Source organism: Sapajus apella, unplaced genomic scaffold (genome assembly GCF_009761245.1).
Source record: "Sapajus apella isolate SASKATOON/1434 unplaced genomic scaffold, GSC_monkey_1.0 scaffold43, whole genome shotgun sequence".
Taxonomy (NCBI): domain Eukaryota; kingdom Metazoa; phylum Chordata; class Mammalia; order Primates; family Cebidae; genus Sapajus; species Sapajus apella.
Window position 1 is genome coordinate 19,227,655 of NW_022436983.1, and position 14,030 is coordinate 19,241,684.

A 14,030-nucleotide genomic window follows, 5' to 3' on the forward strand; every position below is an offset into this window, starting at 1 on the left:
TTGAATACCTGCCCTGTGCCAGGCATTGTACCATGTGTTTAGGATATAATAATTAGCAAACACACATAGTTCTTCCTCTCAAGTTTCATTAGTCTTTCTAGTTGATTGCATGGCTTTATATCATGTGTGATATTTAGGGAATCATATGTTATCTTTCTCACCAGAACAGACCAGATTGGTTATATGTCTATCGGAAAGTTTTATACTTCTGCAGTCCGATACAGATGCAGACCAACTGGAGTTAGTGTCAGACCCCACAGATTTAAGGGCACAGTTCTCAACAAAACTGTGTTTACTTCAGATGCCAACTGCAAATTCTGGGGTCTTCATGCCACCCATATTTCTGACCAACTGGCTGCAGATCTGTAGGCTTTATGACCCCTTCAGGTTTAATAATTCCCAGAACTACTCACAGAACTCAGGAAAGTACTATAGTTATGATTACAGTTTTATTATAAGGGATACAATTCAGAGTCAGATGTAGTGGCTCATGCCTGTAATCCCAGCACTTTAGGACGCCGAGGTGGGTGGATCACCTGAGGTCAGGAGTTTGAGACCAGCCTGGCCAACATGGTGAAATCCCGTCTCTACTGAAAATAAAAAATTTAGCTGGGTGTGGCGGCAGGTGCCTATAATTCCAGCTACTAGGGAAGTTGAGGCAAGAGAATCACTTGAACCTGGGAGGTGGAGGTTGCAGTGAGCCAAGATCGTGCCATTGTACTCCAGCCTAGGCAATAAGGGTGAAATAGAGTTAAATAGAACTTTGTCAGCCACTCATAAGCCCCTCTGTATCTTATGTGCTCATTTAAAACAAGGTGAGGGCAAGATACAAGAATACAATTCAGGACCAGCCAAATGTAAAGAGACATAGGGTGAGATCCAGGAGCATCCTGATAGCAGAGCTTCCATGCCCTTTTCTTGTGGAAGAAGGGCATGTAAACACAGCACATTTATGTATTCGCTCACCAAGAAGCTCCAGTGAGCTTCCATGTCCAGAGTTTTTAGTTGGAGTTTCATTTATATAGGCATGATTGAACTCTATCATTCATCCCTGTCCCTTCTTCATAGTAGATTAGTTAGGCTCAAACCAGTTGGTTTTTCTGGTGATCTGCATCCATTCTGAGTCATAGTATTGGCATAAATTTATTCATGATGGGTTCTGGCCCACTTCTGTCCAATTCAGGAAATTCCAAGGGCTTAGAGTTTACCTCCCAGGAACCAGGTACAGAGATCAGACAGATTCTGTATTATACAACAGAAATGCTGCCAGTTTTAAAAAAAACTGCCCTAGAAGCCTTTCTCCATCCTTGATTAGAAAGTTTGTTCTTTAGTTTTTTTTTTTTTGAGACGGAGTTTTACTCTTGTTACCCAGGCTGGAGTGCAATGGCGCGATCTCGGCTCACTGCAACCTCCGCCTCCTGGGTTCAGGCAATTCTCCTGCCTCAGCCTCCTGAGTAGCTGGGATTACAGGCATGCACCACCATGCCCAGCTGATTTTTTTTGTATTTTTAGTAGAGACGGGGTTTCACCATGTTGACCAGGATGGTCTTGATCTCTTGACCTCGTGATCCACCCACCTCGGCCTCCCACAGTGCTGGGATTACAGGCGTGAGCCACCGCGCCCGGCTGTTCTTTAGTTTTATACCCAAAGCCTAAATGGCAAAATTTGTTTAGCTTCCTGCCTTCATTGCAGTAGACCAACATTCACAGCCTCAAGGGTTGCTTCAAAAAAAAGTTGATGTGGCCGGGTGTGGTGGTTCATGCCTGTAATCCCAGCACTCTGGGAGGCCGAGGTGGGTGGATGGCTTGAAGCCAGGAGTTGGAGACCAGCCTGAAAACATGGCAAAACCATATCTCTACAAAAGATAGAAAAATGAGCCTGCTGTGGTGGCATGTGCCAGTAGTCCCAGCTACTCCAGGGACTAAGGTAGGAGGATCACTTGAGCCTGGGAGACAGAGGCTGCAGTGAGCTGAGATCACACCACTGCACTCCATCAGGGTTCTAGAGGAGTGAATAGTGAAGACAGACTTTTGACATTTCTTTTCCTAGGTCAAAGGTCGTGATAAACATATCAATAATTTGAAAAAGAAATGTCAGAAGGAATCAGAGCAGAACCGGGAGAAGCAGCAGCGTATTGAGACCTTGGAGCGCTACCTGGCTGACTTGCCTACACTGGAAGACCATCAGAAGCAGAGCCAACAGGTAGCAGCAATGTCTTGGCATGCTTGGGGTATCAGGGAGTGGCCAGGCAGGGGAACTTTTTCATCATCTGCTGCATGCAGTTATCCTGTGACTTCCTGAAAGGAGAATCTCAAAGTAGTCATGTCCAGATTCACATTTGTCAGATTTGCAACTGGACTGCAAATTTTTTGAGGCACCTGGAGAGAGTCTTCCTTGGCTTATTTCACCTAAACATGGGATCCTATCTCTCAGCTTAAGGACTGTGAGTTGAAGAGCACAGAGCTACAGGAGAAAGTGACTGAGCTGGAGAGTTTGCTGGAGGAGACCCAGGCAATCTGCAGAGAGAAGGAGATTCAACTGGAAAGCCTGAGGCAGAGAGAAGCAGAATTCTCCTCCACTAGACATAGGTAAATAACCCTGTGGGATTGAGGGAGGGAGTGGAGAATTAGCTTTTGGTCATAGCCACCCTGCTCACATACCTGTGTGGCTTTGGGTGATTTGGGAAAATCATTTTACTTCTCTGAGCTTTGTTTTCTTTGGACTGTGAGTAATAAGGAAGCTGCTTTTATGGGAAAGGAATATGTCTTTGGCATGGAGTAGGGATGTAGTGGGGGCTTACCTTCACAGCCTTTGTAAGGATCTAATTCAGTGCCTGACACGTACTTCTTAGTATATATGTGTTGAATACATGAAAGGACTTTATAAACTGGGAAATGAGGTATCTGTATACTTTTAAAAGGGGGTCCTGGTGGTAAGAACTGAGAGTTATCCACATTTTGAGCCATGTAAGCTAAAGGCTACCAGGAGCATCTGTTTCTTCTCAGCCCTAGAGATTGTTCTCCATTGCCATGACAGGTTCTGAGAACAAAACAAGATGCCATAATGTGCTCTCAGGGTGTCTTGGGAGCCTCCTCCATATTAATAGCAGTTTCTGAAAATAATAGTCTATTTCAGCAGCCTCTTGGACCAAATCCAGTTTCTAATGGGATGGATTGTATTTCTCATCCCATATTTAGCCACAGTGTCTCTGTTGGTTATCTCAGGAGATGGGCTTTGCTGTAAGTAATTATAGGGACCCACTGGAGGAAATTACTGGTTGGAGTCAGAAGTGGAGTTAGGGGACAAAGTTGGCTTTGCCCCAGACTATGTGTGCCAAGAAAATAGGAGCTTTTGTATTTTCCAAACTTCCTACAATGTACATGTATAACTTATAACCTAAATGCATGGGATAAATATTCATTTTCTGAATATCAAAACAAAGCATGCAAGAGCCTTGGGCGGGTAGAGAATTGGTGTCACATTGTATAGATTCTGGCCCCTAGGGAAGAGAACTAACATGTATTGAGCAGCTTTTGTGTAGCATTCTTATATTACAACAGACCTAAGTATTATCCCCAGCTACAGCTTGAAGGGGACTAAGTGTCTTGCCTCAAAATGTGCAATAAATAACAGAACCCAGAATCAAAGCCACTTGTCTCTTAACTTCAGAGTTCTTGAAGAGGCCACTGTCTTTCAGCCTGCAAGATGTGCAGCCTGTGGAGGAGATCAGTGGAGAAGGTCCAGAGGTGGAAATAGAGTCCTGGCAGAAGCAATGTGATTCGCTTCAAAAGGTGACTGAGGGTGTCCAGGCTGTAATGGGGGATAGGCTGGGAGGAAAGAGAAGATTGTGTATTGGGAGGGAGACATGAATTCTTGGCCTTGAGCTACCTAGGATTTGTTACCAAGAGCTTTTCTTTCTTTTCTGAGAAGTCATCCTGCATAGTAATTTATATTTAGATAGTCATCCTTATAAGAGGCAAACTTTACTCATTTAGAATACAGCAAAAGAGGAGGAGTAATATGCCTCTGAATATCCAGACTAGATGACCCAAAATGGTGCAGTAAAGTTTGGTGTACTATACTCATGGCTCAGGCCCATACATAAACCCTCGAGTTGAGCAGAGTTCTAACCAGTGAGATGGCCTTGTTTCTTAATCCAGCAAAGATGAGGGAGCCAGGGGCTGGCTGGTGAAACTGATTGCAGGTTAGTGAAAAAAGAACACCCAGAAATGATAGAAATAATACCTGCAGTCTTTAAAAGACAAGAAACCAGGCCTGTTTAGGGTCCCTCCTTGGATAATCATTATAACCAGAGATGTAAATAACAACAGGCATCATAGCCCTGGAAATGGCAAGCTTCATTAAACTGAATTTTTAGCCATGTCCTTGTACCAAAAAACGAGTTTGCCCTGGCTATATATAAACTTGACTCCACTGGCCTACAGTCATTAGAATGAGAGTCCCCTTTCCACCAGTAGTGGTCATGGGTCCACACTACCTTCCTGTATAAACCTTTGTGATTGGAACACAGTACTGTGAAGCTAGTTACCACAATTGAGAGTCTGATTTATATTTCTGTAGGTAGAGTTCACTAATCACTGTTAATGGCCAGACCACATGTCCTAGTATAGCCCCCTTGCCCTCTGACCTCACCATCAGCCTTGTGCTTGCAGCCTTCCTTGATAACTTTGCCTTTCAGATTGTGGAGAAGCAGCAGCAGAACATGGATCAGTTGCGCTTACAAGTACAGGTGAGCAGGAATCCTTGAGACATGGTGGGTAGAACTTAATGACGGAATCTCTAAAATTTAGCCAACATTTATTTTGTTCTCTGCCATGCAAGTTGCTCAGTGTTAGGGATACAAGAAGAATGAGACCCAGTCAGTGCTTTTGAGCCTGGCTGAGAGAACACAAATACAGTAGGGAGTTTCAGCACATTACTGTGAGAGCAGTGCCCACAGTATCCTGGTGGGAGGAAGGAAGGTAAAAGATTTCTGGAGATCCTGAACCTAGAAGGATGAGGAGTTAGCCAGGCAAAGATGAGGAGCTGGATAGGATGTATTGGATTCCAGATAGGAGGAACAGCATGAGTGGGAACATGGAGACGTGAAACAGCATAGTTTGAACGTGGTGCTGCCAGCAGTTTGATACTGCTGAAGTATTCACTTTAAGTTGGTAAGTGGAGACCTGGGCATTCCAGGCAATGAGAAGGCTTTATCTATCAATTAAGTTAGCTTTTTTTCTTTAGGTAGGTGTTGGGCATCTATTACAGCATTTTTAAAAATTTATTTTATTTTTCTTTTGAGACAGAGTTTCACTCTTGTTGCCCAGGCTGGAATGCAATGGCGCGATTTTGTCTCACTGCAACCTCCGCCTCCTGGGTTCAAGTGATTCTTCTGCCTCAGCCTCCTGAGTAGCTGAGATTACAGGCGCCTTCCACCACATCTGGCTAATTTTTGTATTTTTCATAGAGACAGGGTTGCACCACGTTGGGCAGGCTGGTCTCAAACTCCTGATCTCAGGTGTTCCACCTGCCTCGGCCTCCCAAAGTGCTGGGATTACAGGCGTGAGCCACTGTGCCCAGCCTTAATTGGGTTGTGATGTGGTCAGGTTTGCAACTTAGGCCATGTGGAAGATTGGCATCCTGGAGAGAGGAAAGGTCCAGAGGACTGTTGAAGAAATTCTAGTGAGAGATGGTGAGGGAACCTGACATAAGGCAGCACAGCAGCAGAGAGATGTGGGGGGACAGATTGAAGTGACTTTAGGAGGTAACATCAAGCGGAATCAGTGACTGACAGGATGTAGGGGTTGAAGAATAGGGAAGAATCAAAGATGACTCCAGGTTTCTATTTTGGGCCAGAGTGGGAATGTCTTTAACTGGGTTCTCCAAGAAATCCTGGGTAAGCAGGTTCACTCAGCTTCTCTTTGGACTTGAAAAGTTTTCACACCAAAACATCTGAAATGCACTCATTTTGAGGGAATAAATGGAGGCTGCAATCTTGCCCTTTGCCATTATGTGTATTGGGCTATGTCTAGTTCACCTCTTTCAAGTCCTGTAAGGAGGTAGTCAAGCCTGGTGGGCATTTTAATATGTACCCATTTAAAATTCCAGGTTTTTAGTAGTTTTTAATGGATCTCAAAGTAGGTTTCCTAGAACCCTGGGGTTTCATAAAATTTGGAAAAGCCCAACATTTTATATGGCACATTTACCTATGATAAGACTACATAGGCAAATTTAAATATCAGATGAATTTGTTGGAATTAGATAGATTCATGATGGTCACTTTGGATTTTTCATGATCATGGGGTGTTTTTCTTGGCAGTTACATTTTTTTTTTTTAAAAGATGGGGTTTCACCATGATGGCCAGGCTGCTCTTGAACTCCTGACCTCAAGTGATCCACCCACCTCGGCCTCCCAAAGTGCTAGGATTACAGGCATGAGCCACCGCGCCCGGCAGTTACATTTTTTAAAATACAAAATGAGAAATATCAAAAAAAATTTTGACACTTCATTGAAATCAATTTCAAAATTTGAGGAAAAATTCAATGAATAGAATGAGAGGCTGAAGTTTAAAAGCTTAAATATTTCCCTTCCCCTGACCACTCCTACACACACAAACACAAATACACTTAAACACAACTCACAAGATTAGGTATCTGTGAGTATGTTCTACCGCTTTCCATGTCTCTGAACAGCATTTAATACACAGTATTATCAGGAGTACTTGACTGTTAACTCCTAAAAGACAGGAACTGTTTGGTGTTCTATTCAGTGTCCTCAGAGCCTATCATAGTAAGTGCTTAGTAAATATTGAACTCAGCTGAATAACACATTCCCTGCCCTCAAGAAAGTTATGTTCGAGTGGCGGGAAGGATCATATGCATAGTCAACTAGAATATTAAGCAGATGTTGGATATTCACCATAAGCCATGATGGATATGAGTGGCAAGGTAGGATTAGGATGAATTGGATCTGATTTGCATATTGAAGAAAGCTCAAATGGACCTTGGAGGTTTCCTGGAGGTAAAAGAGCAGAAGAGCAGATTGAGCAAAGAAGAGAAGTGAGCAGAGGCATTGACACTACAGCCTTCAGGGATGAGGGCCAGTCATTCATTGTAGCTGGTGTAGAGGCTAGCAGTGTGGAGGATGGAAAGAGATATGGCTAGAAAAGTAGGTATGCCCTGCTAAGAAGCTGACCTCTATTTGGTATGTGGTCAAGGGCTATAGGAGGGTTTAATGGGAGGTCACAAATCAGGACTGTTCTAAAATAATCTTTTAGCATCAGTGTGTAGGTAGAGTGAGTCTTCACTACATAGTTCCAGCCAGCGGTGATACTGTCTGAACTAGACTTGTTACCCCTACTGTGTTCCCTCAACATCTTGCTGTGTGATTCAGAGCCTAGAGCAGGAAGTGGCTCAAGAAGAAGGAACAAGCCAGGCCCTGAGAGAGGAGGCCCAGCGAAGGGATGCAGCCCTGCAGCAGCTGCGCACAGCTGTGAAGGAGGTGAGCAGCAGTAGTCGGGCCTCTTGGTTCTGCCTCCACAAACCCTATTTCTTTGTATGCCCTTCCCATGTCTACCCAGTGTTTGAAAGGGAGAGGTCCCTGCTGAGCTTTGTGGGTAAAGGAAAGGTGCATTGGATCATCCTTTATATTGCAGACCCTAAGCTTGTTGTAGCATGTCCATAATTACCCAGTAACGCATTTTGATATGGAAAATCATTCTCTCTTTGTCTGCTTGAAGCCCCAGGTTTCTGAGTGGAGGGTTTAAGAAAGACTGAGGATTTGGTGGCCTTCATGCACTAAACAGAGCTGTCAGCAGGGGGCAACCAAGTTCACTGACTGGCCTAGTACCTAGGAAGGAACCTCCTTGAGTAAGAATTGTCACATGGCCCAGTATGGGTAGAGGGCCTGGGACTGAAGGAGGGACTCTATTCAGACTCTATAAAAACACAATCAAGGTAGGAAGGGAAGGAAAGTAGATTAAGCTGTCAGGAAGAGAGGGAAACAGGCAGACATACATGAATAGCTGGTTTTTGTAATAAAGTCTGACTCCACTCAGGTGAGAGGTTGAAAAGGCAGGACTCGTTCCAGTACTGGATCCTCCAGGTCTCAGTTTCTCCAGCCCCCACCCAGTGGCTACTAGTTGTCACATTGTCTGTCTTACCCTCTTTATTCCTTTGACACACTGTGATCAGGCTGGCTGGTGGCCACTTTTGTCAGGGTGGCAGGGAGAGATTGAAACCAGTGTCTCCTCAGATTTCACGGTTCACATTAAGCCTTCTCTAATAGCCTGGCTAACAGAGTTGGCTGAGGGACTGGCTTGAGATAGAGTTCCTAGGGGCGGGAGCATCTTCTCTGGTTCTTGAACAGAAACTTGGATGCTGATGACTCAGAACCAGCTGAGGGTTGGCCTCCTCTCCAGTGCCTAACCTACCCACAAGAGGAGCGAGGCCTGATATTGATGGTGGGAGAAGTGCTAAGCCTGTTGGCAGGGATAGGATTGGGGAAGGGGGACACTGCCTGTGACTCACCCATCCTCTCCATACCCACACACACTCATGCACAGATACTCTTCCTCTCCCTGGGCCTGAGTTAATGGGCTTACCCATCTATCTGCTCAGCTTTCAGTGCAAAACCAGGACTTGATAGAGAAGAATCTGACACTCCAGGAGCACTTGCGCCAGGCCCAACCAGGGTCTCCACCTTCACCAGACACGGCCCAGCTGGCACTTGAGCTACACCAGGAGTTGGCCAGTTGCCTTCAAGATCTGCAGGCTGTCTGTAGCATTGTGACCCAGAGGGCCCAGGGCCACGACCCCAATCTCTCCCTGCTCCTGGGCATTCACTGTGAGTCCTCAAACCAGTCTGGGGGCCCAGAACAAAGGAGCCTTCTTTCTCTTCTCTCCCTTGTCCCCCTTTCCCATATTCTTAGGATAATATGGGGACAGAGTGCATAGGCCTGGCCACCACCTTCTGGACATTTATTTGTTTCACAAAGTAGGTGTTCATAAATCTGTTTTTGGAAACAAGCTGTGGAGTACTTGCATGCAGCACAAACTAAAAGTGGGCCTTTAGCAGCAAATTCCCAGCCCACTATCCCCAGATTTTTTTTTAAGATCATGTCCCAAGACTATGGGTTCAAAATACTGCCTATCCATATTGCCCCCTCCACATGAAAATGTCTCCCAACTGACTTGCTAACATTCTCTTGAAATGCTCTTCTCTCCAGCAACACAGCACCCAGAAACTCAGCTAGATTTGCAGAAGCCAGATGTGATCAAGAAGAAACTAGAAGAAGTCCAACAGCTGCATCGTGACATTGAGGACTTAAGGACCACCATGTCAGACAGATATGCCCAGGACATGGGAGAAAATTGTGTCACACAGTGAGGAATTCTGGGGGATTCCCCCAGGGAGGATCTGGGCTGCTGAGAGCCTAGTCCAGCAGGTTTCTGCCCTGACATTCTCTTGTCTGCTATTCCCAGAGAAGTATCAGAGGGGATAGGAGAGCCTGCATCTGGGGGCCAAGGGCTGATTAGGGAACTGTGTCCTACCCCACACTGGCATGTTGGATTATGTTTGTCCTGTTAATTCACTTTCAAGGGTGAGTTACTAATTAACTTTCGGCAGGTACAACAGATAAGTCTTCACAAAGTGTTCCCAGTCCTAGGCTGACATCAGAGATGAACAAGCTGTCCACTTTTCTTCTCTATCCAATGGGTAGAACCATGTTCGTTCCCACTTTATACCTTGGTCCTGCTGATTACAGAGCTCATCAGAGGGGCCTGAAAAGGCTGAGCGAGTACCAGTAACAATGGCCATTTAAGAATTCTCAGGCCTCCTGTGCCAGCCTTCCTGGGAACTGAGCTGCTTTCTGGGTTTTCTGATGCCTGGTCTCACTTTTTATTCCTCAGGGCTCTTGTTCTCCCAGAAGCCTCAGGGTAATGTGTTGGTTAGCATATAACTACTAGGAATGGGGACCTAGGGATTACAGCTGGGACTCTTTAATCTGCCTACCATAACAAGAGATACCACTCTCCAGCTGCCTTGTGTCCTTAGGGCCCTGGCCACGTGTTTAGCCCAGCCCCTTTCTCCTTTGTTCTCAGGCCTTCCAGGTAGCCCCCTTCCTGGGCTTAAGAGTACATAGTCTTCTCTGTGCTTCTAGCCTTGGGCAGAATTCTAACCCAGAGACCAAAGGGCAACTGTCAAGCTGCTTACTCCCTCACCCAGGGTTACACCCTGTGCCTAGCCCTCTAATTTGTGCCTCTCATGTTGGGGGCAGTGGGGGTCAGTCCTTTCCCTTTCCTGCTCTGGCCTCCTTGAAACTTCAGAGTACCCAGTACAAGTCAGCTTTAAAGTACAGCTTTCAATGTTTTCTGGGTTGTTTCTCTGGGGCTTTAGGGAGGGCCCTTTGCCCTCTGGTTTTTCTTGCCTTCTGGTTTAGGGAGCATCTCACACTTGTTAGTATCTGGTTGTTGGGCCAGCCATGCCTCCTCTAGATCTGGAGCCAGGCCAGGCAGGGGCCATGTGTGGGCCAGAGTCAGCCACAACAAGATTTTTGCTAAGCTTTCGGCTGTTGGCAGCATCCTGGACCTCACGCCTGGGCCTGAATGAGGCTCTTTCTTAAGTGTTTTTACAAGTTTGTATTTTATTTATGGAGTGACTTATCCCTTCCATTCAGAGCAGCCCCACCCAGCCATCCCTTCAGCCTCTGGGCTCCTGCCTCTTAAAGGCAGAGCCGCCTGGTTGGTCTCCACCCTGTGCATTGGGAGCCCAGCCACCATGCTCACGGATATTTTTCTTCATAAAGTTTCTAACCAGTTATTTATATGAATCTTTGTTATGTCAACTTGTTTGTATTGCCTATTTTGATTATAAAATAAAATATCTTAACAGACTCCTCAGTTTTCCATAGCCTTCCATCACCACCACCACCATGCTATTCTACCCCTCACTTTGGCTTGTTAAAGCCAAAGTCTAGCTGTTCAGCCAGGTTCCCCAGGCAGCAGCAAGGAGGAACCTTTAGCAGGTCCAGCCTCATGTCCATATCTCTGCCACATCTGCTCCTCTGTCGTTCTATAGGAGCAAATCTCTTCCCACTCACTTTCTGTTGGGCAAACCTGCCCTGAGTCATAGCAAAAGTTTGTCACTGGAAAGTTTCAGCAGTCCTTGCAGGAAGTCAGCAGCCTCTGTAAGTCGCTTTACCAAAGCTAAGAGTTGTCTTTGGGCTGTTACCTGCCTGAGCCCTGGACCAGGGAAACACCTAAAAAGCATTAAGTTGAATGCCACACAGATGGCTAGGTCTCCAAAATTGGGCTGGTTGCTGCAGTCTGCTCCCTCAATCCCTGAATTCTTGCTGGGAGTAGTAGTGGTTTGGGAATGCCATCTGCAGCATGGAGCTGGGGTTGAGCTTGGACCACCCAAGACCAGAGGTGGATCTTAAGGGTCAGCTTGAGCCCAGGCTCTCGAGAGTCCTGACACCACCTTCTACTGCCACACTTTACAGCTGTCAGCCTTGGTCTCCACCTGGTTCCTTGAGGGTGTGGCCCCAGCGTCCTGCCACCACCCTTCCTTGTGTAAACCTTCTCATCTGAGTGGAGAGGAACTTGAAGGAAAATCTCTAAGCACAGGCTCTTTCTGCTGTCCTTGGTTCCTATCCCCCAGGGTTAGTCGGGGCGGGGGTGGGGGGCAGGTTCCCTTGGAGCAAGGTTCCTTAGTTTGGGAACTTGGGTTTGAAAGCAGCTCCAGCCTTCCAAAGCCCCAAGCTACGCTGTATTGTACTATTAAGTCACCTCCTCCTGGAGACGGCGGCTCTCGGGGCTGGGGAGTTGGATGCACCAAACCTGTGTGAGGCTGGAGAGGAGGCCCCTGCCAGACCCTCTCCAGGCCTGTGCTGCCATTCAGCCTCTCCCCAGTCACACACTGAGCTCCAGATCAGGGAAGGGCCGAAGACGACTAGCAGGGCAGCCGCAGAAGGGGCGGCTCTGCGTGGGACGGGTCTCTCTGCACGTCTGGTCACCGGGGGGAAAGGAGGGGGCCTTCGGCGCGCGGGGCGGTGTCGCGCAGGCCCAGCCCCGCCTGCCCACGCCACCCATTGGTCCCGAGCGTGATGACTTGCGGGCGGAGCAGGAAGGAAACCGCTCCCGAGCGCGGCGGCGGCGTAGTCTACCGGCAGTGCAGCTGCCGCTACCACCGCCTTCTGCCCACCGGCCTGTCCGCGTATCCCCAGCATGAGCGGCCTGCGCGTCTACAGCACGTCGGTCACCGGCTCCCGCGAAGTAAGTGTGCGCCTGGACTGGCGCTGGGGAAGAACGCAGGGCTGTGTCCTGGTGTTTCGGACCCTAGCGCCCCGGACCCGCCCCCAGGACAGGGGCGGGGTGGGTAGGGGGCGCCGGCGAGGTGCTGGGCATGGTCTCCCGAATCCAGTCCCGAGGCCCCATTCTGAGCGTCTTGGCGGGCATCCTGGGTCCTTTGCAGCCGCAGCATTAACTGCCCGCGCCCATCCCCCATCAACCCCACACCCATTCTCTGCACTCCCACTACCTGACCCTGACCACAACTGCAGCCTGCTCTTCCGGGGCCTGGGGATCCTGCCCTGCCCTCCCCACCCTGAGCCTAATCTCACTTCCCTTTACTCTGACCCCCTCCCCGTGGTTGATGATCCCTCTCTTCATCTGCACTACCTCAAGCCTGACTCACCCTCCCAACTCCTAGAGGCCAGAACCCACCCCTTGTGTGGAGGGGGATGGGGGGACAAAAGCTCCCGGTCACAGCCTCTCAACCTGACCAGAGTTCCCCCCGTTAACCCTCCAGCCCATCCACTAACTCCTGCCCACCCTCTGTCCCCAGATCAAGTCCCAGCAGAGCGAGGTAACCCGGATCCTGGATGGGAAGCGCATCCAATACCAGCTAGTGGACATCTCCCAGGACAACGCCCTGAGGGATGAGATGCGAGCCTTGGCGGGCAACCCCAAGGCCACCCCACCCCAGATTGTCAACGGGGACCAGTACTGTGGGGTATGAACTGGGGGCTGGGGGGAGTGTTGGAGGAGGACTCTGGCCAGGGTTAGATCAGGTGGTCACCTGAATGCAGGAGGCCCAAGTGCCACAAAGCACTTAGGCCTCCTGCATTCAGGTGACCACCCCTTGCCTCCCCTTCCCCAGGACTATGAGCTCTTCGTGGAGGCCGTGGAACAAAACACGCTGCAAGAGTTCCTGAAGCTGGCCTGAGTCAAGCCTGCCCACAGTTCCCCTGCTGGACGCCATCACCACACTCCCCCCAGCCTTCACCTGGCCATGAAGGACCTTGTGACCAACTCCCTGTCATTCCTAACCTGACCTTAGAGTCCTTCCCCCAACCCAGGCCACTTCTCCTCCCTTGTAAATGTAGTCCCCCCTTCTCCATTCAAAGGCAACATTCCTTATCCACTAGTCTTAGAAATTGTCTTAAGCAACAGCCCCAAATGCTGGCTGTCCCCAGCCAAGCCTTGGGACCACCATCCTGCCTGACACTGGCTGATGGGCACCTCTGTTGGTTCCATCAGCCAGAGCTCTGCCAAAGGCCCCGCAATCCCTCTCCAAGGAGGACCCTAGAGACAATTAAATGTCCTGTTCCATTGGCACTGTATCTGTTTGGTTGTGGCCTGGGCCTCCTGGGTCCCTGCCCTGGGTAAGGTTGGTAGTTGTGACTGTGCTGAGGCTGTGCTCTGTGGGAAGGTTGGTAGAGCTGTCCTCATGGGACTGTCACCTCCATGTTAGTACACCTCCATGTTAGTGCATGTGTTTGGATATGTCTGGCACACACATACCTGTATGGATCAGTGGTTTCTGGAGATGTCTGGGACACCCTCCAGTTCACATGCATGTGATGGTGTCCACATCACGCTGTGCTTTGTGTGTACTGCACATTTGCATGCCTGTCAGCGAGTGTGGCCATCCCATGCGCCTGCCTGTGTTGGAGCAGAATGGCTAAGTATGAGTCATGGGAGGTGGGCACCCACAGTGGCAAAATGGCTTTGTGCAGTGTTG

At 48.4% G+C, this 14,030-nt stretch overlaps 2 protein-coding genes across 9 annotated transcripts in view; both read left to right on the plus strand.

The window, feature by feature from the left end:
* The window catches only part of CEP85 (centrosomal protein 85), a 47,233-nt gene extending 36,333 nt beyond the window's left edge, over nucleotides 1–10,900 (plus strand). For all 8 annotated transcript variants that reach the window (XM_032300924.1, XM_032300923.1, XM_032300927.1 and 5 more), the window contains 7 exons: nucleotides 2,051–2,203; nucleotides 2,435–2,589; nucleotides 3,699–3,792; nucleotides 4,701–4,751; nucleotides 7,398–7,505; nucleotides 8,624–8,849; nucleotides 9,232–10,900. In XM_032300924.1, coding sequence (XP_032156815.1) covers nucleotides 2,051–2,203; nucleotides 2,435–2,589; nucleotides 3,699–3,792; nucleotides 4,701–4,751; nucleotides 7,398–7,505; nucleotides 8,624–8,849; nucleotides 9,232–9,392 — 948 coding nt within the window. In that variant the 3' untranslated portion in view covers nucleotides 9,393–10,900. The remainder of the gene's footprint in view (nucleotides 1–2,050; nucleotides 2,204–2,434; nucleotides 2,590–3,698; nucleotides 3,793–4,700; nucleotides 4,752–7,397; nucleotides 7,506–8,623; nucleotides 8,850–9,231) is intronic.
* A 919-nt stretch (nucleotides 10,901–11,819) lies between these two features.
* Nucleotides 11,820–13,624, plus strand: SH3BGRL3 (SH3 domain binding glutamate rich protein like 3). Its single transcript, XM_032300946.1, is given in 6 exon segments — nucleotides 11,820–11,859; nucleotides 11,862–11,986; nucleotides 11,988–12,114; nucleotides 12,117–12,280; nucleotides 12,852–13,019; nucleotides 13,167–13,624. Coding segments are annotated over 6 exon segments (675 nt in total). The 5' UTR covers nucleotides 11,820–11,834; the 3' UTR covers nucleotides 13,233–13,624.
* The last annotated feature ends 406 nt before the right edge of the window (nucleotides 13,625–14,030 follow it).